The sequence below is a fragment of the Hypomesus nipponensis genome, chromosome 13 (assembly GCF_054491055.1).
Source record: "Hypomesus nipponensis isolate SF chromosome 13, ASM5449105v1, whole genome shotgun sequence".
In the NCBI taxonomy this organism is placed as follows: domain Eukaryota; kingdom Metazoa; phylum Chordata; class Actinopteri; order Osmeriformes; family Osmeridae; genus Hypomesus; species Hypomesus nipponensis.
In genome coordinates this window covers 10,427,928-10,454,658 of record NC_140373.1, presented here as the reverse complement: position 1 = coordinate 10,454,658, position 26,731 = coordinate 10,427,928, and the positions used below count along the sequence as shown (strand labels likewise).

At 48.3% G+C, this 26,731-nt stretch overlaps 2 protein-coding genes across 5 annotated transcripts; one reads left to right on the top strand and one right to left on the bottom strand.

Annotated features, from left to right (window-relative positions):
• The first annotated feature begins 5,147 nt into the window (after nt 1–5,147).
• a1cf (apobec1 complementation factor) lies at nt 5,148–15,593 on the top strand. 4 transcript variants are annotated; one of them, XM_084670268.1, is made up of 12 exons: nt 5,148–5,244; nt 9,144–9,292; nt 9,797–9,931; nt 10,172–10,302; nt 10,415–10,653; nt 10,934–11,098; nt 11,263–11,360; nt 11,673–11,952; nt 12,664–12,857; nt 13,139–13,275; nt 13,580–13,734; nt 13,865–15,593. In XM_084670268.1, exons 2-12 carry the CDS (start codon nt 9,194–9,196, stop codon nt 14,014–14,016), a joined length of 1,785 nt encoding a protein of 594 aa, XP_084526394.1. In that variant the 5' UTR covers nt 5,148–5,244; nt 9,144–9,193; the 3' UTR covers nt 14,017–15,593. The 4 variants fall into 4 exon arrangements, with proteins under 4 accessions (XP_084526394.1, XP_084526393.1, XP_084526392.1 ...); XM_084670267.1 differs by having other exon boundaries at nt 13,862–15,593; XM_084670266.1 differs by having other exon boundaries at nt 12,640–12,857.
• Nucleotides 15,586–26,162, bottom strand: asah2 (N-acylsphingosine amidohydrolase 2). Its single transcript, XM_084670504.1, has 20 exons — nt 26,033–26,162; nt 25,807–25,913; nt 24,577–24,720; nt 24,100–24,276; nt 22,869–22,996; nt 22,489–22,566; nt 22,223–22,343; nt 21,506–21,631; nt 21,007–21,093; nt 20,797–20,901; nt 19,855–19,936; nt 19,539–19,654; nt 19,321–19,415; nt 19,163–19,202; nt 18,845–18,943; nt 18,331–18,426; nt 17,764–17,916; nt 17,430–17,486; nt 17,226–17,314; nt 15,586–16,131 (listed from the first exon to the last, which is right to left on the bottom strand). Exons 1-20 carry the CDS (start codon nt 26,160–26,162, stop codon nt 15,930–15,932), a joined length of 2,232 nt encoding a protein of 743 aa, XP_084526630.1. The 3' UTR covers nt 15,586–15,929.
• Between the last annotated feature and the right edge of the window lie 569 nt (nt 26,163–26,731).

The window sequence follows — 26,731 nt, the reverse complement described above, 5'->3', positions numbered from 1 at the left end:
GACAGGATGTTGAAGATCAATACTGCTGACCTCATCTGGAGCCAGCAGATATGAGGGCCGGATGAGACGTATGGGCGGAGCCAGCGGATATGACGGCTGGGTGAGACAATATGGGCGGAGCCAGCAGAGGTATATCTGGTCAGGGCATAGGACCACTGGTGGAGATGGGAGAGAGTGATGAAGAGAGTGGCATGGGGACAAGGATTGGCTGCAAGGTGGAGCAGAAGGGACAGACAGAAATGGCGAGAGAGGTGGAGTCAGGGATGGGAAGAGGGATGGGGGGTGTGGAAGGAGTGGTCAGAATACACAGACATACAAGCATACACAAACGCAGGTACAGTAGGAAAAGAGCCCTTGCCAAATACACACAACATACTTTAGTTAGAAGAAAAAAATTGCACAGAAATCATCTGGTTCTTTGGAGAAACAGTCTGCCTGTGTGTACAGTACGTGCGTGTGTGTGTGTGTGTGTGTGTGTGTGTGTGTGTGGCTGTCTGTTAGAGAGAAGATGTCGATGTAGAGTCTCGTTCTCTCTCTTAGTTGTCGTGAAGAGTGACAGTCTCTGCTGATGTCATCACCAGGGGATGAAACAGATGCTGAGACGCCGAGCGGCCTCCCCCCTGTTTCCCCTGCTCCTCCGCGCAGCTCTGTGTGCGATCAGTCATGCCTGGACGAGGCTCTCTTGAGCCTCACACACTAAATACACACACGCGCACACTTACAGCGATGCAGATTGTGGTTGAGGTGCCTGCACAAACACACAGATCAATACATGAGCAGGCATGTCCATACACACATATACACACACACACATACACACACACACACGTGTCTGCACACTGAGAACAAATGCAGAGACTGTCCAGATCCCCGGAATAGCTCCTTTAAGGTCTACAGTGGATGTGGCGTAGGTACAGGATATACAGTTGGAGAGTATGTTTGTTGGAGGAGCCATGACCTTGTGGAGGAGAATGAGAGAGGTATTCTCCTCTGACAGGCCTGGAGCACTACCGGGCCTGCAGCCAGATGGCCAGCCAGCCAGCCAGCGCTCAGGGAACGGCCTTATGACAACAAAGTCCGCTTCAAACTGCCATCCGCACATCACCCTCGTGTGTCTCTGTAGAATATGGAATTATCACTCCCTCCCTCCTTCTCTCCCTTCCTCTTGCTTCCTTTCTCCTTTCTCGGTTTCTCTTTCTCTCTCTCTTCCTTTGCCAGTGCCCCCCCCCCCCCTGCAACCCCTCTCCCACCCTCTCTTTCTCTCTCTCTCTGCTTCTCTCCCTGTCTACATGTATGGAGTGGAGCACGTCTGAAAAGGTCACAGCACGTCCATCCGAATATTTTAAACAGTAAATAAATAAACGGTGTGACGGAGCCAGCAGAGGAGAAGAGAGGAGAACACTGGAGACAGCTTGAAGTTTTATTCCAAATAAAAGCACATGCAGAGTTTGACAGAGTGGGAGAAAATACCATCTCCCAGCCTTCTTTTTGCCTCATGTTTATTGTACCGACGCGACCCACTGCTCTTCTGCTTATTGTAGTTTATACAGATATGCAATGACGCATATGAACGACTGCCCCAGGGTTGTATGTTCTCAACAGCTTGAACTCCTGTGTGTGTGTGTGTGTGTGTGTGTTGTTTGTGTGTGTGTGTGTGTGTTAGGAGGGGGATGTCTGTATGAGAGAGATCATGTATCACCGTCCCTCGATTGTGACACAAATCCTTCTATCTCCTCTCTCTCCTTTTTCTCTCCCACCGACCTTTGTCTCTCGCTCTCTCGTTAACTCCATTTGGAATCCTCTCTCTCCCCCCTCTCTCCCCTCCCACGATGAATCAGTCAGAGAGACGTGTGATCCAGCCCCTTCTCCCTGAGCAGGGAGTCATTACTGCTAAGATGGGAAGGGATTCGTGCCTCATCCCCACCCTTAATACACGCAGTAGATGGAGGGAGAGGAAAGAGGAGAGCTATCTGAGAGATGGAGATGGAAGGAGAGAAGGGGTGGAGAGAGATCTGAGAGAGGAGATGGATGGAGAGGAAGGAGATGACAGATTTGAGGGGAGAGAACGGGTGAGGAGGGAGGGGAGAGAGCCAACAGAGAGAGAAAATAAAGTGTGAGAGACAGAGAGAGAGAGAGAGAGAGAGAGAGAGAGAGAGAGAGAGAGAGAGAGAGAGAGAGAGAGAGAGGGTTAGAGAGAGATAAAGAAATAAAGACATCACCATACATACATAGTAAAACTTTTAAGATAACTTCCCATCCTCTTTTCCATGCATTTATCATATATATATTTTTGTATTATGTCTGTGTGCACATGATTTAACTTTAGGTTTGTGTTTGTTGCAGAGACAGACAGACAGACAGACAGACAGACAGACAGACAGACAGGAAAAAATAAACAAGAGCAAGTGCATAATCCTTCCCAATGTCTCCAGCTGTCAGTAAACATCAGATAAGCAGTTTTGTCTCTCTTGTTTTATATTCCTTTCTGCCTAAAAGGAGTGCAGAAGAAGATCAGTAAGATGGTCTACCTAGTCTGTTTGTACTCACACCGTGCTCTCCATCTCCCCGCAGTCAGACAGACAGGTCTGGTTTTGTGTGTGTGTGTGTGTGTCCAAATACAGTAAACATACACATACACAGTTCAGGCTAAACCCGGCCACAAAAAGTACTCCAGAGGTAAATGGAGAGTACTGGAGACATTCCAGAAAGCCTTAGTCAGCGTTCTTCATTCCATGACTGTCAGAGAGACAGTGCTGCTCAGTGCTGGGGGACCTTGGACAATCTGTCACACTGTGCTGCCACAAACAGGAAGCTGTCGCTTTACATCCTGTTATGTTGACTGTCCGTCTGTGCCCATTTCCTTTGATATGCAGCCTAATGTGTGATGGATGACTCCATGTTGTTACAGCATCAGACTGATTCACAACCACACAAGGAATCCAGAGGGCGGGAGTTCCAGTCCGGTTCAAGGTCGGTTCTGGATCTATCTCTCAGTGTGGATTCTCTCTGGAGTTGTTAGAACCAGACATCAACTAATGGTGGGTTACATACCTTCACTTGATATATGCACTGATATGTTCACAGCTTCCTGGAATGTGTGTGTGTGTGAGCGTGTGTATATTTTGGCGTGTGTGTGTGAATAAACATCGCCTGTGTGCTAGAGGAAGAGGAGGTCAGTCAGAAGAATCACAACTCTATTTAGGCAAGCCCTTAGACACAAACCCTCATTAGCATGTTGACACACACACACACACGCAAAAACACATACACACACAGACACACTCCCAGATGGTATCACTACAGTTCTAACAAGGTTGTTACATTACGTAATCCAGACAAAGTTAGGTAACATTGAATTAATTGGCAAATCAACCTTTCTGTGCCTATGTGTGTGGGTGTGGTTGTGTCAGAGAGAGAGAGAGAGAGAGAGAGAGAGAGAGAGAGAGAGAGAGAGAGAGAGAGAGAGAGAGAGAGAGAGAGAGAGAGAGAGAGAGAGAGAGAGAGAGAGATATCATGTGTATCATGGGCCAGACCCTGGGAATTTAGGAGTTGTAACTTCTCAGTGTGTGTCGGGCCACTGAGAGGCACTAGAGAGCCGATGTTGTCACCAAACGCCTGAATGAAGAACTGCAGCTGGCTTCTGCTCTAACTATGTATGACAACACATTTATACACCAGAAAGCAGTTCAACGGTTCAACATAAACAGTTTACATCCAATAAAAGCACTAATGGAATGTGTGTAGCACAGCACTTAGAAGGATGACATAAATCAAGGAATAAAGAAAGTATCTTCCAGAACACACACATGCACACACACACACACACACGTGCGCGCGCACATCTAACATCAAACAAACCTCCTAAATGTTAGACAGACCATACTAATAATTACAAGTATGATGGTGTGTGTCTGGGCCTGTGCAGGGGAGGGGAGGGCTTCAGTCAGAGGAATCACAACACTATTACATTACATTCAAATGGTGATCACAGTACAGTGAAATATGATATCTATACATTTACAGCCAGCATAGATACTAGAGAATGCTGGAGGCAGCCTTGATCTACTGCAGCACCTCAACTGTGTCCTTACAGGACTTCTGTGTGAGTACACACAACAAGCAGAGATCTGGGATGGGGTGAGAGATGGAGAGCAGAGACCTGGGATGGGGTGAGAGATGGAGAGCAGAGACCTGGGATGGGGTGAGAGATGGAGAGCAGAGATGCCCCTGGAGAGAGAGGGGGGGGGGCAGAGAGAGAAAGAAAAGTAGGGAGAGACTGAGAGAGAGACAGAGAAAGGGGGAGAGAGAGAAAATACAGAGAAAATAAGAAAAAGAGAAAAAGAGAAAAAGAGAAACAGAGAGAGAGAGAGAGAGAGAGAGAGACAGAGAGACGTCATAGGACGTGAGCGTGTGTACCAACCCTGGAGCCCCTGTCACTGAAGATTCTGGGGGATATCTAAGTCAAACAAACAGCAGACAGCAAACATAGCCCCTGTAGTAGCCTGTTTGCCTGCTTCTCAGCCTCAGTCACGGCCTCCCACAGCCTCAACCTACTCTCCAGCCCAAGCCCCAGCCCCAGTCCTCTAGCCATAGCCCCCCAGGGCCGGCCTCTACCTTTCATAGCTTTCGCCTCAGCCCCATCCATAGCCTCCCTATGTCAGAAATAGCTTCTCTGAGTGTACCATTATCCCCCATGACACATTATAACAACTCAAATTGCTCAATTACAGCCCAGTCCCCCAGTCCTACCCCCAGTCACCTGATTAACACCCATTCACCTCAAGCTGCTTGAGTAATCCCCTCAAGGCAAACACTCAGTTAAAATTTTTCCTAAAGGAAAAGGCATGGGGAATGTCTGTGTGTGTGTTTGCCTGCGTTTGTGTGTGTTTGACGCAATTATTCCAATTGCTAGATAAAAAAAGAGAGATTTAAATGTATGTGCTTCTGTATGTGTGTATGTGTCCTCTGTGTTTGCGTGAGTGAGTGTGTGTGTGTGTGTGTGTGGTGGTGGGGGGGGGGGAACCCTGATCTTGTTGTTCCTGGTCAAAGAACTCCTGGCAGCCAGAGAGCCAGAGATAGCAGCAGGTTAAAGATTAACCCGGTGCTCTCGTAAAGCAGCCCTAGGACAGTGAACCTTTGGAGTTTGATATGATGTGATTATAGAATCACCCACAGGGACACGTCGGCCGCCCAGCCAGAATGAAGGACTGAGAGCCGCGGGTGGTGATCTCTGAAATTGCTCAGGTGAGTCCAGCTTCTTTAAATGACCTGCTACTCGTCTGAGTGCACCTACAGCATGGAGGACTGCCTCTCTCTCTCTCTTTCAGTTTTTCTCTCTCCCAGAGACCTGTCGTCTCTCTCTATGTGTGTGTGTGTATGTGTGCGTTCGAGTGTTCTTCTGCGGGTGTGTGTATGCACGCGTGTGTGTGTGTGACAGCCCGGTGTGTGAACCTCTAGGCTGTGAGATGTGTTTGTAATGAGACTGAATGGATTTAGCCGCCATGGTTAGATGTCAATGTGAGAATATGGGTGCAGTTTAGGAGAGATGGGGAGGATGGAGGAGGGTGGAGGAGGGTGGAAGTGAAGCTGTCGGCGAGGGAGGATGTCACATTGGGGTTAATTGTGTCCAGGGTGGTGGCACACGCGTGCAGCGACACACGTGTTGTATGTTGACGACTGTAGATTCATTGGTGCTGGGGATTCAGTTTCCTCTTAGTTGTTTTCCTTGGACTGAGTGGCTGAGTGTCTCGGCTGGTTGTGTGAATGCAGTCAGGCAGTCTTTACCGAGCCAGGAAAGTAGCAGATATGCAAAGCTCCTACAGAAAGTCAAACTCTCTACTGTTCTCTCCAGTCCATGCCTGACTGGCAAAGTGCCGTCTGCTGGGAGGTTTGGAATGTAGACAGAGCCAGTTCCAACCAACATATGGAACCTTGGTCATTACCCTACTCTTACCTTGACATCTCACAATGGAACAGTCTGTCGGGTAAAAAAAAAAGTGAAAGTAACCGTTTAATTACCTTTATTACACTTTGAGCCAAACAACAAGAGATCATTTTTAGTATTTTTAGTGTTATTTTCGTGATAAATGGTCCCGCGTTTTTCGAGTGAGAACTGCCAACTCAGTGGCCTTGTGTGTGTGTGTGTGTGTGTGTGTTTAGCTTCAGTCAACAGAGAGCTCAGAGAGAGCACTGATCACCAGCTGATAGGGCTTCTGGCCAGTTATCATGTTTATGCAAACCGTAACTAGGCTATCTTCAAGTGAGCAGAGGCGGGGGTGGGGGTGGTAGGAAGAGACAGGGACATAGAGAGACCAAACGGGAAAGAAGGAAAGAAAGAAAGAAAGAAAGACAGAAAGAAAGAGAGAGAGAGAGAGAGAGAGAGAGAGAGAGAGAGAGAGAGAGAGAGAGAAACATGGTAAACAAAGTTCACCTCTGAGTCCTGAGGCCTGGAGTGTGCTGTGTACAACCCATTCCACCGTGGCACAGTAACTCTGCACCTCGCAGGGTGAGCAAGAAGGTTGGTCTTGCTCACAGAGAAAGAAGGGGAGAGAGAGAAAAAATGGCAGAAAGATGGAGGCACTGATGAACAGGTAGTCAGATCGCGAGAGAGTGAGATGGGGGGTGAGGCAGAGAGAACGATATAATGAGAGAGAGAGAGATAGAAAGAGAGAGAGAGAGAGAGAGAGAGAGAGATAAAGAGAGACAGAAAGGAAGAGAGAGAGGTGATAGTGAGGTTGACACTCCTAGTGGTGTCCTAGGTAGTGTCTGTGGTCTGTGGGCCTGGATGGTTGAATGTAGAGTGTCCTCTCCAGCCTGACTAGATGAAGACAGGTTGGAACCAGTCTCACTCCTCTCACTATCCTCACACTCCTCCTCACCATACCAACTACTCACCTTTCTCAGGTATTTCACACAGGAGGTGTGGACTCTATTAAGATCTCCATCTATAAGGAATCTGTACATGAATAGAAGGGGAGAGAGTGAAGGGGGGATCAAGGTAGAGAAAGAGAAATAAGGTTTGAGAGAGTGTGCGATAGAGAGAGCGAGCGAGCGAGAGAGAGAGAGAGAGAGAGAGAGAGAGAGAGAGAGAGAGAGAGAGAGAGAGAGGGTAGAGATAAAGAAGGATGGAGAGAGAAATGGGGACAAAGACAGGTAAAGAGAGAGAGAGAAAGAGAAGGAGACAGATCTAGTCTCCTCTGCCTCACTGTACATTTAGGGGTCACCTTGTGAGGTCAGACTTATTATGATTATATTCATCATTTGACAGCACCTTGACATTTCCATCACAGCCAGGCCAGCACAGCAGGGATAAATATCCACAACCATCTGCGCCTTGTGTATCTCCACCACTCAGGAGTGATTGGCCTGACTATATTCGGCAACACTTCAACGAGAAAACAACGTGTGTGTGTGTGTGTGTGTGTGTGAGCCAGTCAGTAATATCACCACCTCCGTCATGATCAGCTCCCAGAGGCGTTCGAAGGCGAGTGAGGTACCGTCTTCTCTGTAAACTCTGACCCCCTCCGCCACCCCCACCAACCACCTCCCTCTGATCTGAAGGGCCCCCCGCCTGGTCGCCAGGACGACAGTGTTTGATGGAGAGTGTGAAGGGAGACAAAGACAGCCACTTCTTCCTTCAGCATGTAAATACAGGCAAGATGGATCACGATTCCCCCCTGATTAAATCAGCCGCTCTCCTGGCCCTGGGACCCTTCCCTGAGTGGACCTGCACAGAAGGACGGACTAGCCAGCTAGTTCGTCCCAGCTTGAACCACAGTGGAGGACTGTGACAGCTAGCATAAGCCAGTGTATATCTAGGTCTGGGGGGGGGGGGGTGACAGGTATAGTAGTAGAGCATTTTGGGTGGATGTCAAGAGGTTGCAGGTTCAAATCCCTCCCGTGGGTCACCTTGGACGAAAGCGTCTGCCATATGCGTCAACATTTACATTATTATTGTTATTAATATCTGAGCGTCCCAATCAGTCTACAGTATCGCTACAGTCTGTGGTGGCATTGATGACCTGTTTAAGAGAAGAGACAACTAATACAAATACAGAAACAGGAAGTGAATGTCTGAAAGTACTGATTCATCCACAAGTGCCATTATGATCTGCTCCTAGCCCATGCTGTAGAGGTGTAGCCTGTGGGAAGCACAACGGTAGCTTCAGGTCAAAGATGACGTCACAGCCTGTGTCACTGTGATCTTCTGATGGTCTGGACAAGGAAGCAGTATAGATCCTGGTCCGCCTATTAGACATGCTCACACACACAAACACACAAACACACAAGCACACACTCACTGGTTGGACACAAACAGACAGCAGACAGAGGGGGCTCAGTGTTGCACTGCTGCTAGGTTTCTGTTCTGTTAATCATTACTCCTCAGACCTTCAGACCCACTCCTCAATGAGACCTGCCTTTCTCTCTGCCTTAGTCTCTGTCTCTGCCTTAGTCCCTGCCTCTGCCTCTGCCTCTGCCTCTGCCTCTGCCTCTGCCTCTGCCTCTACCTCTGTCTCTGCCTCTACCTCTGTCTCTGCCTCTACCTCTGTCTCTGTCTCTGTCTCTGTCTCTGTCTCTGTCTGTCTCTGTCTCTGTCTCTGTCTCTGCCTCTCTGTGTATCTGTTTCTCTTTGTCTATCTCTTTCTGTCTCTATGTTTGTGTAGCTCCCACAAATACTGTCTCTCTTTCTATACATGTCCTTCCAAAACACATTCACAAACACATCATCATAAACTCACATACACACACACACACACTCAGAGAGGCGTTTCATGACATGTTTTTTCCAGTGTGCATCAGGGAAATCACAAGTCTTGAGAGACATGACCATGATGTGGTTACATATATATGCGTGTGTCTGTCTAATCTCTTATCTTACATCAGATAGCTCCAGAAGCTAAATGAGCACACTAAAAATATGTCAAAGTTGAACATAGTTAATAATAGGTGTTTCTTGGCAAACAAATAGCCTGTGGATGTGTGTTTCCCTCATGTATGCATACGTGTGTGTACGGGAATGTTCCCGCCTGCACGCAAATCTCTGTGTTTGTGCTCAAAGTCTTTGTGTTGCTCTCCCGAGAACGTATGTATGTGTGTCATTACTGTAATCCCAGTGTGTGTTGTGGTCTGTGGTCTAATTTCAGTGAGCACCCCTAATTCTCCTGATTTACTGCTGCTGCTACAATCACTCTCAATGGAACCCAATCACAAATCCGGGGACGGCCTGGCGGGCATGCAGAAAGAGGCGGCGCTGCGCACTCTCATCCAGCGCACCGGATACCAGATACTACAGGTAGGCGGAGGCTGAGGAGACAGGCAGACAGGCAGACAGGCAGACAGACAGACAGACAGACAGACAGACAGACAGGCAGGCAGGCAGGCAGGCAGGCAGGCAGGCAGGCAGGCAGGCAGGCAGGCAGGCAGGCAGACAGACATATGGAAGTGTTATTTCAGGGGGTGATCAGTGATGGGAACAGGGCGCCTCCTTGTGGCGGGAGACAGACATGCCTGGGCCTGCCTGGGTCTGAACGACTGTGTGGGAGAGCAGGTTGTGGGAGCTTCCAACACAGTCTGGTAGAACTGGTCGCTAACGAGTGCACCTTCCCAGAGTCCGGGGTAGTGGACACAGCCTCCAGGCTCTTCTTATCTGGCACAAAAGCTGTGGGTGTTGGATCAGGATACATGATGTGCCTGTGGGTATTATGTGTGTGTGGGTAGTGGTCGAAAACCTGAATGTCCTCTGAGAGGCAATTTGTTGTGCAGCACAGAGCATGTGTGTGTGTGTGTGTGTGTCTAGGAGAATGGTCAGCGGAGGTATGGAGGGCCCCCGCCGGGCTGGGAGGGCCCCCCCCCAGAGCGAGGCAGTGAGATCTTCGTGGGGAAGCTGCCCAGAGACCTGTTTGAGGACGAACTGGTGCCGCTCTGTGAGAAGGTACACACCACGGAGAAACACATCAGCATCTGGGAGGGTTTGGTACAGTGAAAACGGCATCAAGCTGTCCTCTTCTACATTCTGTATTGAGCAGGTGCTTTTGGCCCTGTTCCAATCTGTTCTTTCTCTCTCTCTCTCTCTCTCTCTCTCTCTCTCTCTCTCTCTCTCTCTCTCTCTCTCTCTCTCTCTCTCTCTCTCTCTCTCTCTTCCTCCCTCTCTACGTCTCTCTCTCTCCCCCAGTTTGGGAAGATCTACGAGGTGAGGATGATGATGGACTTCAACGGCAACAACCGGGGCTACGCCTTCGTCACCTTCACCACCAAGCAAGAGGCCAAGACCGCCATGAAGCAGCTCAACAACCACGAGATCAGGTAGAGGAACCACCGGGAATTTACTAACGACTGCTCAAACCATGAACCACTAACCAACTACTCCTAACCAACTACTGTTAACTGACTGTCTGGTCGTGCTCTCTGTGTTCAGGAACGGTCGTCTGCTGGGCGTGTGCGCCAGCGTGGACAACTGCCGTCTGTTCGTGGGCGGGATCCCCAAGACCAAGAAGAGAGAGGAGATCCTGGCTGAGATGAGGAAGGTTACTGAGGGGGTCATGGAGGTCATCGTGTACCCGAGCGCCGCCGACAAGACCAAAAACCGTGGCTTCGCCTTCGTGGAGTACGATAGTCACCGTGCTGCAGCCATGGCCCGCAGGAAGCTGTTGCCAGGTACTGGCCAATCAGTGGTTTTGTGACTGAAAATGCTGCCAGGTACTGGCCAATCAGAGGTTTTGTTACTGAAACTGCTGCCAGGTACTGGCCAATCACAGACAACACCTGCAGAGGCAAAGATCATCAAAGTAACTGTTTAAAAAAGGCGTGAACAGCATTTGGATTCATGCTGAATTTGAATTTGCCCGTAGTATGTTGGCTAATGAGTCTGACCAACTGCTTTATCAGTTGTGTTAAGCAATTTCCTGGTTGTGACTTCCTGGTCTCCGCCCCCCAGGCAGGATCCAGCTGTGGGGTCACGCCATCGCCGTGGACTGGGCAGAGCCAGAGGTGGAGGTGGACGAGGATACCATGGCAACGGTGAAGATCCTATACGTGAGGAACCTGATGCTGGCCACCACCGAAGAAACCATAGAGAAGGAGTTTAACAGTATCAAGCCAGGTAGGACAGAGAGGTGGGATGGGACACTATGAGGCTGATGTGGGAGGCTTGGGGGAGTCTTTGAAGTGGTTATCTATTTTCTATTTCCTTGATTCACTGGAAATATTTGTGTAATGATGATTGTGTGTGTGTGTGTTTGTGTGTGTGTGTGTGTGTGTGTGCAGGTGCAGTGGAGAGGGTGAAGAAGATCAGGGACTACGCCTTCGTCCATTTCACCCACAGAGAGGACGCCATCAACGCCATGACCGCCCTCAACGGCAAGGTCAGCTGGCCCGCCCCTCTCAGAGTACCCCACCCCCCCTCATTTGTAATCACCTCATGGTTAAAACGTGATCTGTTTGGCTTTCCTCTTTCTCCCCACCGTTTTCCTTCCTCCTCCCCCCCTCCCTCGCCTTGCCTGGCCCTCTCCCACACACCTCCATCCATCCTCCATTTTCTATTTCTCCCCTTCTCCTTCCTCTCAACCCCCTTCCTTCAACGCTCCCCTCTCACGCACCCTTCCCTCCTGCCCTCCCTTCTCATGTCCTCCCCTTCTCCCCACCTCCCTCTCCCCACCCCTCTCCCCAACCTCCAGTTGGTGGACAGCTCTCCCATCGAGGTGACCCTGGCCAAGCCGGTGGACAAGGACAGCTACGTGCGCTACACGCGGGGGACGGGGGGCCGCGGGGGCCCCCTCCTCCAGGGGGAGTATGCCTACACGCTGGGCCAGGTGTATGACCCCACCGCTGCCTACCTCGGGGCGCCGGTCTTCTACGCCCCCCAGGCCTACGCCGCCCTCCCAAACCAGTTCCGCTTCCCCACTGCCAAGGGTCACGTGGGCGGGCGCGGTCTAGTCCGGACGCCTTCGATCAGAGGTGGGTGTAGGGGCGGGAGCTGTTCCCCTCTTCCTGTCTCACTGGGACTGAGAGCATGCTGCTCTTTTCCAATGATGACAGCCAATCAGCGTGTGTTAACATGACCTTGATGAGATCCATGGAGTCTTATTGATCTCTGTGTCACGGCTGGGGTGTGAATTGTTCTATTCATCCAAATAATAATATGGGGCCAACATTTTGCAATGCTTTGTGCCATATCCAAATTTGATCTCATCAAGCTAACTTTTATCTTATTGTGTATGAATGCCTGTTCATTACTCTGAGTGGTAACTCCAGAAAAGTGATGTGCATTCTGTGCTGTAGTTTGAGACATGTATGATGTCAGTCAGTACAAAAACTGCCTTCCATGCCTGCATATTACAGCCCAACTCCTTTAGCATTGTCAATCGCAATGCGTTCTTAAAACGTCCTCACTGACCTGATCTGATCAATAACCCTCCATCAAATCACATCACAAAGTCCCAAACAAGGGCAGCTGGTTAATGGTAAATGGTAACGCGAAAAAAAACAATCACAGTCTGATGATCAATCAAAGATCAATCAGAAACCGACCACGATCCACCCTCTGTACTGTGCCGGCCTGGACGATCACATGACCAGTCTTGATTGCTTCTCCCAGTTGATTCCTGGTGATTTGATTGATCCGAATCCTTCTTGCGTTCCTAGACATTTACATGAATATACCTGTAGGGGCGGCCGGCGTGCGGGGCATGGGGGGGCGGGGCTACCTGGCCTACGCAGGCGTAGGGCGTGGCTGTGCCGGCTACCAGCTGAAGGCTGATAAGAGGCCGGACGACAAGCTGTTTGACCTGCTTCCTGGAATGGAGCTCACCCCCTTGAACACAGTGGCCCTGAAACCTCCTGGGATGAAACACGCTCCACAGGTACACACACACACACACGCAGCAAGACAGAAACACACAGAAAGACACACACCCACAAAGTCACACAGATAGATATGTGCACAGATGGACACACACACACTTGGCAAGACAGACACACGCAGAAATACACACACGTGCAGAGACAGACACAGACAGAAACATGCGTACAGAACGACACAGAAACACATGCACGCGCAGAAAGACACCCACGTAGAAAGACACGCCCAGAGACAGGCACGCACACACCTTCAGGGTTTACCTTCCAAGTTTGTGTGTTCCAGATTCTGGAGGATGTTTGTCAGAAGAACAACTGGGGTCAGCCAGTCTACCAGCTCCACTCTGCTCTTGGACACGACCAGCGGCAGCTGTTCCTTTATAAGGTCACCATCCCAGCCCTCGCCACCCAGTACCCCAACGTGTAAGTTCCAACCAACCTATCATCACACAGTATTGAACAGTATAAATTCAAATGATCCTATCATCACACAGTATTGAACAGTATAAATTCAAATGATCCTATCATCACACAGTATTGTAAAGTATGAATTCAAATGATCCTATCATCACCCAGTGGCGGCTGGACTTTCTTTCTGAACCTCCTATCCTCACATTTGGTTTACAAACATAAGAACATCTAGAATAGATGAGACTCGGTGTAACCAACCACCTGTTTACCTTCATCTTCACCCTCGTGGTCACCTTCCTCTCCCTCGCCCCTGCAGACACCCGTTCACCCCGTCCAAGCTGTGTGCGGCGGTGGACGAGGCCAAGGTGCACGCGGCCGAGCACACCCTGCAGACCCTGGGGCTGCAGACAGAGGGCGCCGCAGAGGCCACCGCTGCGGCCGCCGCAGCCGCCGCCGCCGCCGCCTTCTCAGGTATGTGAGGCTCCGCCCCTACTGAGCGGTCAGCTGACTGACCATCGCTCTCACCTTCTCTACGGTCAGCCATCTTCCTGGTCAACCTCACCCTGAGCCCTGACCTCCTCTGGTGTGTGTGCCCCAGTAGGTTACACCCTGGCCAGCCCCTCTGCCTCGGTTGCAGCCTCCCAGCTTAAGCAGGCCGTGTCGCTGGGCCAGGATCTCACGGCCTACGCCACCTATGAAGGGTACCCGGCTTTCGCCGTGGCAACCCGAGGAGACGGCTACGGGGTGTTCTGAACCGCCGTTCTGGAAGCCCAGAACCCGGACGTCAGAACCGGAAACTCCATGCCGACCAGCGTTCCTTCCGAACTCGTTCTCTGACTTTGAAACAATGTGTCCTCTCTGTAGAATTGATCTGATTGTGAAAATGGATTTTGTAGTTGTTCGAGGGCCACTGTTGGCTGTCGTAGAGTAGAAAAGAAATCAAATTTAATTCCAAAAGTATTGATTGGTTATTCTTTGGTCATTTTTGGTCATGTTTTGTTTTTTTGTACTTTTATTTTCAGAGAAAAGGATGTGTGCACATGGTGTTTACTTCTCTCAGTAACTTAACACTCATGTTTTTTGGGGGTCTAAAACCTTTCTTTTGGTTTGTGACGCTGTTTTTCTTTTGAGGTCATGAGGGGGACGACAGGTCTACTCTGAGGTCAAACTCTGATAAACTGACTGATAAAAACCGGCTGAACACCTGGACTTTAATCCCTCAAAGTTCTAGAAAAACACAAATTCCATTCAAACAGACAAACAAACCACAATAATACAACATCGAATCAAGTCAAGTCCCGGTCCTTTTTCTCTCTTGCCTCATGGCCATTTGTTTCCTCAGTGAGTGAAGGACAGGAATGCAATTTCTACATGTCATTTTCATGAATGGTGCCTTTGATGTTATTCTACCTATGCATGCCTTTACATATAAACGGAATGTGCTGTAGTGTCTTGTACACATGGATGTTGTTGGACTGTGTGCTTAGAATAGGAAATAGATGCTAGATGTCGTAAAAGGGCTTATATTTTGTGTTGTTCCCATCTCTCAGTATTCACACTTTCAGACTTGTATTTGTCTCGATCTTTCATAACTTTTTGATATAATGTGTTCTTGTGCAGAATATAACCACCCCCACAAGATGTGGACCTGACCTGCCAGTTTTAAAACTCCCTTCAACACACATGTTCTAACCTCTGTTTTAGAGGCCATGAAATATGAAATATTTATTTTCAAAAGGGTACGTTTCTCCATTGGAGACCGTGTCCTCTGACATCCATCTTGGCTACAGACATAGTGTCATTTTCTAAGAGTTAAGTTATTTTTCTTGGGCCTAAACCTTTCACCTTGCGTGTCCTACACCTTACTCCCTTCACCCTATGCCCTACACCTTAAACCCCACATCTTACATCTTGCAACCTAGGCCCTAGGCCCTAAACCCTAAACCTTACACCCTACGCCCTGCTCCCTTGCTCCTGGGCATGCACATCCGTAGGGCTGTGAGACTCTTGTCAGTACACCAGACAACACTATGATAAAATGCCTAAGCAGTGACAGTATTAAAAGTGTGTGTAGCACTTAGAACCTATTTTTATACCATAAATCAAACACTATTTGTCTATCGTTTTTGGATATTTTCAAATTCTCTATACCTCAATAATTGATCGGAAAACATGTAAACCAAATCGTAAAGGGACTGACTAATCAGGCAAAATGGAGGAAAGGGGGAAATACTTTGGAGAGAACAGGTAATGTGGTGACTGCTTTGGGTGATTCTGAGGTGTCTTGTGTGATCATTGTTATGGGTTAATAAACAATACGCATTTTAAAACTTGCTGGCTTTTGTTTATTACATCTTCATTGTAATCAAATGTATTTGTCATATATACAACCTCATTGGAAAACACTTACAGTCAGGTCAAATGTCATCGTTTAAGTTCAAGCATATTCGAACATTAATCGACCTGACACCATCCCGTTTCAACACATCTCAAACACCAGAACAAACGACTCGAAAAAAGCTTAAGAATTCATAGTCATTCGCTGTTCTGAGATCCGTCAGGTTAAGTTATTGTAAAAATGTTTAAAAAAATCACCTCCTCGTGTGACAGTCAAACCTTTTACGACTGAACCATTCCAACAGTAATAGTCATTGACTGATCTGGGGTCAGACATACCACCAAGTCTTCTGGGAGATCCTGAAAATATCGGAGGTTCCCTCATAGGGAGTGATGATCGTTGTGAGTCCCTTCCTCTCCTTGAAGTGTCCAAAATGGCGGATCCTGTAGGAGCCTGTCTGAGCAGAGCGAGGGATGTGCCACTCCACCGTGGTGTTGCTATGCTGGTCTGCTCCCTTCAACCAGTAGAACCTGGGGGAGAGCAAAGGAGAGATGTCAGGAAAACATCTGACATTGCAGACATACACACCCTTACCCTTACCCTCCCCCACTTCTCCACTCCCTCCCTCACCCCCTCCCTCACCCCTCACATTTCCCAATCCCCTTTGAAGTGGCGGTCCGGTGTCTGTTGACAGAGCAGCTCAGAGGGCAGTGACCTCATCCAGGGGTGTTTATCTAGCCAGGTCCCTCTTCTCTGGTCCAGTTCACCTATCATGCCATGTCAGGACATGTACAATACTGCCCCCCTTTACCTGCCCTGACCTGCTGAAGATCGCACAGTATTGGACAGGCTTAAGCAACATGGAAGAATGTCCACTAAGAGCTCCGATGTTGCCATCTTGTTAACGACAATCCAATCCTCTAAGATCGACTCAAGTATCAGGGCAGAGGAGTTATGTTGTTTTTCCTAGTCCAGACAGAACACAACAATGCTGATCTCATTGGGAAGGCCTAACTTTGATTGGACAACGTTTCTGAAACCACCCCTCAACAAACCTGACCTGGCTGGCCCATCTCGGAACGCCTTGGAATTTGCAAACCTGGTGTATCACCAGCAACCACCCCCCCCCCCCAGTTCACATACGGAAAGAGCTGACGAAACACAATCGTTTCCAAATCACCAAAATCCCATTGAGGGTTTGCCTTTATTATCAACAGAGGGTGGATTATCGTAAAGGTGCAGTAATCTTTCTTCCTCATAATGTTCTATAATCTCCAGAGACATCTAGATAATGTTGCTGAGTGCTCGGCTGGGTGAGGTTGGATAATCCTTTAAGATGCTGACTCATATTCTGCTCCTTGTCTGATTGAGCCACAGGTGCACTCTGACCTATCAACACCCTTGCCAGATAACTCTAAGCACTGGACCAATCACAGACAGCCTTGCTCTCTTAATGATTATAGTGTCCGTTAAAACTAAGCATGCACCAATGAAATTGATCAAAACTGGTTGTATTGATTGCACTGTGAGAAGTTTCTGAACTCTACTGTAGTACTCTATTGTAATGTAGTTTGGTAAGACTAGTACCGGTTATAATCATTGTCCAATCAGGGTCTAGCTTTACCTGGTTTCCCAAGATGCATCTGTGTGAACTACTTCCCAGCTGGAGGTTTTGTTGTGAAACTTCTCAACAGTGATGAAGGTCTTGTCTCTCTGAAACAAGAGAGTACATACTGTAAATATATGATATGTCCGTATATTTACATAAATGTGTATATCATTTGCTCATCTGGAAGTAAGTTAGGGATGGTGAGTAACAGAGTCTTACGATGTCTCCTGAGTGTCGAGGGTTCCCAGCTACAAATGTGACAGAGACAATGTCACCCTGTTGAATCACAACAGAAAAACACACACAATATAGATGAACATTTTGACACTGATTTAGATTTAGTGGATGATGAGTCACACCCACATGCAAACAGAGTGAGTGTGTATTGGGAGGGGAGGAGCTAGAGGTAGGAATATGAATTTTGATTGTGATATTTTTCCTCACTGATACTGGCATTGATATTGAGAATGATACAATACCAATACTGATATCGATAAAGATGCGGATACAAATCTTGACATTTCTCCTGATATTGATGCGGACAGTGGCTCACCAGTGTGTAGAAGGGGTTAACCTGTTCCAGGACCTCTCCGAACGAGGTGTTGACGGGCTTCCTGTCCACCCCAGCAGCAGGAAGCAGGTTGAACAGCGGCCTGCCTGTGAACAACGGGGGTTCAGGACCAGCGGGGAGGTCCTCCTCTCTGCCCTGAACACAGAACCTCAGGGTCAGGCTTGGGAAGCAGCCACCTCACTGGGTCATGTCATGTCATGTTCTGTCATGTCATGTCATGTTCTGTCATGTCATGTTCTGTCAGGTCCTGTCATGTAATGTTCTGTCATGTCATGTCACGTTCTGTCATGTCATGTCATGTTCTGTCATGTCAGATCCTGTCATGTCATGTCATGTCCTGTCATGTCATGTATTGCTTTCATCCAAAGTGATGTACAGGGAGGAATAAAAGAAAGTAGGGATTTGAACCTGGCAATCAAATACTGACAGTAGTTAACTCTATTGTATAGACTGTGTTTCATCAAACCCAGTATCCCAGGCTACAGTGGAGCAGTCAGCCAGCCTGACAGGAAGTGAGGGGCCGAGCGGTCCAAGCCTGACCAGGCTCACCTCTGCGATGGCTCTGGCCAGTCCTCTGAACTTCTGCATGTAGGCCGACAGGGTGTGAGGGCCGAAGATGGTGGAGGCTCCCTCGTAGCGCTGGATCTGCAGACAGAACACGGTTACTCCCCAGGGAGCTACGGAAGGGTTAGGGTTAGGTCACTCCAAATAGAATGGAAAGTATAAGAAGACATAGTGATAGCTGATTCCCATGCAGAATTGTATTCTGGACAGAAATAAGGCTCCAAATAGAACTGCACAGCATACGAGAGAGTTCCTCGTGGAGGTTTTGCTTCATTACATTTTCAGTAATGGTTCCATGAAGCATCACCTTTAATAAGAGTAGAAATGGTTCTTTGAATGATTCTACACAGGGGATACCTTCCTGAGAGAAATAAGTTGATAAAATATACTGAAGGTAATAAGGAAAACAGAGGCTGGACTAGGGATGTAACGGCGCCATAGTAGAGCTGGTTTGATGCCTGTGATGAAGCAGTGAGTCCATGTCTGTCTACAAGCTCACCTGGTACTCTTCGTAGGTGGTGATGTAGTGGGTGTAGATGTTGCTGAGGCCAGCTAGGACCACCTCGGTGTCCTTGAACGACCCCTGGGACTGCAGCTCCTACACACGCACGCACACACACACAAAGAGACAGAATCGAAATACTGTATTCACTGTGTGTTAGTGTGTGCATGCGTGAATGTCTGTGTGTGTGTGTGTGTGTCTGTGTGTGTGTGTGTGTAGGTGTGTGTCTGTGTATCTGACCCATGTGTGTGAGTGTCTATGTATGTGTGCACGCGTGAATGTCTGTGTGTGTGTGTGTGTGTATTTGATCCTCACCTGTTTCACGGCCTCTCGTAACCGTCTGCCTGACATGGTGCTGGATAAGAAAACAGTTTGATCATGTCAGCTCTCTGCTTCTGTGGTTGTGTACTTAGCAGCACCACTTCTTCTATGGTCACATGTTTCTGTACTCAATGGCACGAGTCCAGACTCACGTCATCTCCCCTGGTATGGCGACAACGGCCAGCGGTCCGATGGTGATCAGCTGGACATCAACGATCTGAGGGTGCCAAGGGAGGGGCCAGTTCATCTGCGGAGCAATACATGATGGGAAGGTAAGAGGTAGGACAGCAATGACAGATGTTAAAGGTGGACATATAAACACATAAACACGCTCACTTACACACACACACACACACACAGTTGTCCCTACCTCCCCAGTGTTGAACAGGATGGGTTTGGGCCGGTGGCAGTCTTGTGTTTCATTGGAGGGAGTCCCAAGCAAAGAGTCTCTGATCCCGTCCCAAAACGGATCTCCCTCTACAGCTCCTGTATGGACACACACACACACAACCACACACACACCCACACACACACCCACACAAGCAAATAAACACACACACACAAGATGATAAAAAAAAGCGCACACACACTCACACTCAGATAAGGACTAGGAACCTTGAGACTCACGACACCTGACACAGTCAGAACGCTGAGCAAGGTCACTGAACCACCTCTGTTACACTGACCCTGTGTGAAGTTGAGGTCTCCTCCCCCGTCGGTGGTTCCTGCAGCAAAGCTGTGTCCCAGGGCGGGCTTGCAAGTCCTGGCCTGTGAGGACAGAGGAGACAGCTCAGAGGTACCTCCAAACACTCAGGTGGATCTGGGCTGCTGCTGAACTGGGACTGACTGGGGCTTTCTGTTTGATTATCGTTCTGATCGCTTCTGGGGCTTTCTGTTTGATTATCGTTCTGATCTCTTGGCTGTCTGCACGCTGTGGTGTTGACTTAACGGTCAACTGGGTTTAAATGTTTGAATATTTGTGTTCTTGTATCTGTTTATCGCTATGACGATTTCATTTAGGTGAGGATTAGTAAAGTCAACTAACAAACTGACCTCTCCACCACACAGTCCAATCAACATAGTCCATGTGTTTTGATACTTTGGCTCCTAAAAGTGAGAAAAAATGTCCATGCAGAATTGTGTGGAATCTAGGGATTTCCAGGAAAATGTGCTCAATCTCATTTATTATAATCCCATGTAAAGTGTAATCTAATTTTAATCCAATTTAAGGAGCCAGATTATGGAGAGCAGGGTAGGAAGAGATGTGGTCTGGTGTTTTAGTTCTCTTGTGTCCAGAAATCAGTTTGCTGTTGCTTATGCAAGACCCACCACCAGTCAAGGAGAGATGGATAGCTCTCTGTGTGCTGATTGGATAGAGGTTGATAAGTTAGCAGGAAGGGTGTGGAGTCAGAGGAACAGAATATCCAAAGATTATTCACGCATGCTGGACTAATAATTATCCTTGAACGCCCCTGAACTGTGTAAACTCTGGTTCTGCCTACCTGAGCCCTGGTGATATACAGGGAGATAGAGCTATGGCGTAATTCCCCAGAGTTATCCCAGCGTTGTGATTGGTCCGTGGTCACGCGGTACTGACTGCGATTGGTCCGTGGTGCGGCGGTACTGACCGTGTGTGTGGCGTTGATCTGGACGGTGACGTCCGTCATGTTGACCCACTGGTGGGCAGCATGGATGAAACCTCGCAGCTCCTGATCTGCCTTACTGTAGAGGTCCTGCAGGGGGCAGACACACACACGTTTACATACACAAAGAAGGTATAAATGAGTGTGTGTGTGTGTGTGTGTGTATGTGTTAGTGTGTTTGCTGTGGGTTCCTACCTTGGCCTTTTTGTAGATGTTCTCTCCTATGATCCGGGTGCTCTCAAACATGTCTCCTCCAGGCCCCGCTGATAAACACACCTTAGTCTGAAGACAAACAACACAGTCAAGCTGTCGCACAGTCTACTGTGTGTGAAAAGAGTGCATGTGAGGAAAGACAGCATTTAACAGCAAATCAACAGGTTGCAGGTTCAAATCCCTAGTGTACATCACTTTGGATGATAAGGTCTGCAAAATTAACATGTTATATGTGTGACATTGTGTGTATGTGGTTGCAAGTGTTTTATTGAGTGACATTGTGTGTGTGTGTGTGTGTGTGTGTGTCTGTGTTAGTGAGTGACACTGTGTGTGTATGTGGTTGCAAATGTTTTATTGAGTGACATTGTGTGTTTGTGTTTGTGCGTGTGTGTGTTTGTGTTTGTGTGTGTGATAGTGAGTGACGCTGTGTGTGTATGTGGTTGTGTGTGTGTGAGTGTCACTGTGTGTGTGAGGTACACACCCCTCCAACAGGACAGGAGCTGTTGAGGTAGTCACAAGACTCTCCAGTGTTCACACAGATTGGCCCTCTGATGTTTGGAGACACGTCGCCAAGGTTACTGGAAGAAAACCCTGCCACAAATGGTCCCTGGACAGGAGACATAATCACTGATGTAGCAGAGGTGGTTTGAGGACTCAGGCCCTGTGGTGGTTACCCATGCTGACCCTTTCAGACAGGCCCAAGTTCAATCCCCAGTCGTGTTAAAGCAATTCTATTTAAAGTTTATCTTCTCAGTTAAAACTTATTTTCTACTTCTCCTCTCAGTTAAAGCCTCTTTTCTAAACAGACCAAAAACTTTAATTGACTTGTATCTCCCTATTCATTCTTATCAAAGGCAATTTCAGCAGGAGTTCTTCAAGCTTTTAATTATCTTTGGTTAAAGTTCATTTCTCCTGTGACTGTACTGCAACGGAACAGAACGCAGCGTTTTCTATAATTTAATTAGCTAATCTTCCCTGGTTTATCACTCATGCAGACTATGGGCAGGGGAGCACAGTCTCATTTAACCTGGCTTTACTGTTGATTAGACCCAGAGCCCTGCTCTCCTCCATTCCTCCTGTTCTCCCCTCCCCTCCCCTCCTCTTCGTTCCTTTCCTTTCCTCTCCTCTCTCCTCCTCCTGTTCTCTCCTCTGGTCTCCTCTCCTCTCTCCCCCACCTCTCCTCTCACCCTGTCCTCACCTCTCCAGGCAGAGAACCGATGTTCTTATCCTGCTCCATGATGTAGGAGGCATATCCCATGTTGTCACTGCTCACCATGCGATTGCTCATGTTCATACTGACACCGTGGACAGCGAACCAGCTGCGAGTGGAAAGAGGGTGGGGGGCCGGGTTGTATGGAGAGTGTTAGCCCTTGGCGGGAACAAAGGCTTGTAACTCTGAAGGCAGGAGTCGAGTAACAGCAGTGCTTTCATGCATGGAGGAGTCTGTGAGTCGAGGCTATCTACCTGATCATGCCCATCCCGTCACCATCCAGATCTGTGAATTTCAGGACCACCACCTGCTTGTCTGTATTGGTAGTGTACCTGGGGGTGGGAAGACCCAACACTGATCAACACATGACTCATCAACACTGGTCTGCAAAACTGGTTCGTCAAAGCTTGTATTTATGTCAGTCTCAATTAACTATCAAATATGCATACCTAGGAGATCAATAAAAGAAGGAAGAAGGGAAGGAAGAGGGAAGACGGAAGGATGGGAGGGAGGGAGGGAGGGAGGGAGGGAGGGAGGGAGGGAGGGAGGGAGGGAGGGAGGGAGGGAGGGAGGGAGGGAGGGAGGGAGGGAGGGAGGGAGGGAGGGAGGGAGGGAGGGAGGGAGGGAGGTATACCTGCCCCTCTCCTCCTCTGGATTGTTGAGGTAGGAGTGTGGGCTCCTGTTGCGACTGTTCTCCTCCAGCTCTCCTTTATTCATGAAGAGCCGCCCTGGCTTCATGTTCCTGTGAGCTATGTCCACACTCTGAGAGAGAGAGAGAGAGAGAGAGAGAGAGAGAGAGAGAGAGAGAGAGAGAGAGAGAGAGAGAGAGAGAGAGAGAGAGAGAGAGAGAGATCTGTACTCTGAGACAGTAGGACAGAGAGACATATCTATACTCTGAGACGGGACAGAGAGAGATACATATCTATACTCTGAGACAGTAGGACAAAGAGAGACATATATATACTCTGAGACAGTAGGACAGAGAGACACATATCTATACTCTGAGTCTGAGACAGTAGGACAGAGAGAGACATATCTATACTCTGAGACAGTAGGACAGAGAGAGACATATCTATACTCTGAGACAGTAGGACAGAGAGAGACATATCTATACTCTGAGAGAGTAGGACAGAGAGAGACATATCTATACTCTGAGACAGTAGGACAGAGAGAGACATATCTATACTCTGAGACAGTAGGACATAGAGAGAGACATCTATACTCTGAGACAGTAGGACAGAGAGAGAGAGAGACATGTCTATACTCTGAGACGGGAGGACAGAGAGAGGAAGACATGTCTACACCCTTCTACTTAGGGGAGACAGGGGAGGAAACACTCAGAAAAGGAAATGACAACATTCTGAGACATTCTTGACCTTCCTTCTGGATCATTGACTTGAACTGAACACAGGGAACCCTGACAGAGAGGAGTGGGAGGGGAGGGGGGAGGGGGGGGGGGGGTATACAGTACACAATGAAAGCTACGTCCACAGTCAGACACAGGACACCACAGTGAACACTTCTGTGAGGGGGAGGGAGATATGTGAGCTATGTCTAAACTCTGAGACGGCAGGGTACATAATGGGCCATACTGTACATCAGAGAGAGACAGAGAGAGACAGAGAGGGGTGCGGAGGGAGTGCGGAGGTAGCTATGCGAGCTATGTCCAGACTCTGAGAAAGAAAAGGCCAGAGGGATCCCTGCCCTACAACAGAGACACACAGAGAGGGGAGGGGAGAGAAGAGAGGCAGAGAGAGACAGACAGAAAAAGAGAGAAAAAGAGAGATAAAGAGAGAAAAAGAGAGAGAAAGAGCTAAAGAGAAAAAGAGAAAAAGAGAGAAAGAGAGAAAGAGAGAGATAGGAACCTTGACAATCCCGTTGACGATGGCCTGAGCCGAAGGTTTGATGTATCCTTTGCTGGTGATCATGAAGAGCGTGTACTGGAAGTATCCAGCCAGGCCGGAGTGTGTGTGTGTCCCGCTCATCACCACGTTGTCCTGTCTGTACAGGCTCCCGTACTTGACCTTCAGCTCGTTCAGCACCTGCAACACATCAGCATGTAGCAGACCAACCCTGACACGACAACGCATGAAGGGTGTCATACTCCTTGTGTGTCTATGAGAGGATGATGATACAGGCTTGATACTAGCCTTCGGCTAAAAGGCTGACACATTTACTTCATACATACTGTCAGTGGAGTCCACCAACCGCCTCCATTGAAGCACAGTCCACTGATACGTGTACAGTATGTGTATCTATTGCTAGGGATTCAAACCTCCAGGCCTTAGTTCTATAAGCCATGGGGCAACGAGACAATGTGGGGCCCGAACCGCCTCTGTTACCTCCAACCTCAGCCTCTGGGACACCATGCCGATGTCTGCCGTGATGAAGACTACCCTCTTCCTCCCGTCGTCAACGATGAAGGCTCTGCTGTACAGGCGGGTGTGGATGCCCCCCGCTGTCTGGTCAAGAGTGGCGTAGCCCATCTACCACACACACACACACACACACACACACACACACAGCTTTGTCCTCCCTTCACCTTCAGGGTTACATATGGACCATCCTGTCTCCCATTTCGTCTCTGATCACGTCATAAATCTTATCACAGATGGCTTGGATTATCTCTGTCTCTCTCTATCTGTCTATCCATCTCTATATCACACCCATCTCCACCACACCTCGAGACAGACTATAGAAAAGGCTTTGGAGGTCATGGTGAATTCTGTTCTGATCTTGGCTTTCAAAACACATTTCATATTAGTTCAGAGTATTGTGATGACCAGGAGTAGTAGTGCATTTTGGGTATCATTCTACACACTTCACTAAGCCATACTGCGTTTTAGCAAATATGAGAATGCTGCATAAATCTGGAGTCCATGAGTAGAAACCTTCAGACATATTTAACGGTAAATCATTCAGCACACTATTTTATCAAAAGAAACACACAAAAAGGCACATAGTAAGTGCAGCAGATAATTTGGCAACTAAAGAGCACCATTGTATCAGTGATTGGTGCCAAGGAACAGTTTGTGTTTTACAAGACAAGATACAATAACACCATAATATCTCTGGCTAAAGCTGTAATAAAGCCTCTATGTCATGATAACCTCTGACTCAACGGTACATAAGAAAGATTTATTGGATTAGATGTTAATTTCCTCCAGGAACTCAATGACTCTCATTGAGGGACTCGTAACTGATTGAACTGCTTGTAGTCGCTGTGAATGATATTATTGCTGCTGGCTTTCCTCCAGGTACACTATAGCACTTTCAAGGGTCATGTCGTTTAACTGTAATTTGTTTAACTACATGCTCTTCTGGTTCCATCCACTGGCTCTTATTAGCTTTTCATAGTGAACGCTTCATGTTTCGGCTACCCACAATGTTTTTGGGGCTATCTCGTTGTTAATGATCATTGACCTATGCACCTTTTGTAAAGCTCTTTCTTGAAAGTCGCTTTGGATCAGAGCATCTGCTAAATTAATACATGTAAATGTAAATGAGTTCTGCGGGGGAAGTGTGTGTGTGTGTGTGGGGAGGGGGGAGGGAGGGAGGGGGAGGTCACTCACCAGGGGGATGTCCGCAGGGGGGCCAGTGCAGTCCGCCCTGCCCACCCCAATCAGGTAGGGGCTCTCCTGGGGCGGGGCGCTGGGGGGGACAGTCACCTCTGGATCCTCTGGTGGGCAGACACAGCAACATCAGCCAGCACTCTGCGGTGCTTGAGCACAACTGTATACCATTGTGTGTGTGTGTGTGTGTGCGCGTTACATGGTGAGACTTAAACAAATCCTTTACTTGATCGGTTGTTCCAGCCCGTTGCCATGACGGCGATCAAGCCCACGGACACTCCGGTCATGATGATGAAGAGGACCGCCAGGGTGGCCTCCAGCCTGGTCAGCCGACAGCAGCCCCTCTTCACAGACATGGTCCTGCTCTGACCGCAGCACTACCACAACATGACCGCAACCACAAAACAAGCACACACCGTACTGTGCCGTCATGCACTTTTAGTGTAGTATAGTTTAACATACTATAGCATACTATCGTTTATTTGATTTATGGTACATTTAATGGCCGGGTTTCCCAGATTCGTTAAGAAGCTCTTAATGCTAAGAGCTTCTTAGGAGCGTTCTAGAACGCTCTTAGAACGCTCCTGAGAAGCTCTAAGCGTTAAGAACTTCTTAACGGACATGGGAAACCCAGCCAATGTCATAATTTAAGTACACTGCAAATTGTTCTGTGCTTGCCAAGATTTAAAATCTTAGTTCTGGAAATGTAATATTTATTATCTGTTAAATGATTTTCTGTAGGAGGATGGGCCAAGGAACGTACCACAATGAAAACGAGTTGACTTTGTTTATTAAAGCAGGCGGCTCGGATCAGGTCACCACGACAGGCAGAGTGGTTGGCATGAGTGACAAACATCTCTCATATGGACATTATATGCACGAGTTGGACCATACAAATATAGTAACCACCAAAATGTGTCCTTAA

What these genes read in the sequence shown, in the direction of transcription:
- a1cf (XM_084670265.1), top strand. Translation starts at nt 9,194, where the DNA reads ATGGAACCCAATCACAAATCCGGGGACGGCCTGGCGGGCATGCAGAAA. An exon ending in CCGCAGGAAGCTGTTGCCAG is followed by an intron (nt 10,654 to 10,933) that starts GTACTGGCCAAT and finishes TCCGCCCCCCAG; the next exon opens with GCAGGATCCAGCTGTGGGGT. An exon ending in GCCACCCAGTACCCCAACGT is followed by an intron (nt 13,276 to 13,579) that starts GTAAGTTCCAAC and finishes TCGCCCCTGCAG; the next exon opens with ACACCCGTTCACCCCGTCCA.
- asah2 (XM_084670504.1), bottom strand. Translation starts at nt 26,162, where the DNA reads ATGTCTGTGAAGAGGGGCTGCTGTCGGCTGACCAGGCTGGAGGCCACC. An exon ending in CCCAGAGGCTGAGGTTGGAG is followed by an intron (nt 24,277 to 24,576) that starts GTAACAGAGGCG and finishes GATGTGTTGCAG; the next exon opens with GTGCTGAACGAGCTGAAGGT. An exon ending in AGATCAACGCCACACACACG is followed by an intron (nt 19,937 to 20,796) that starts GTCAGTACCGCC and finishes CTGTCCTCACAG; the next exon opens with GCCAGGACTTGCAAGCCCGC.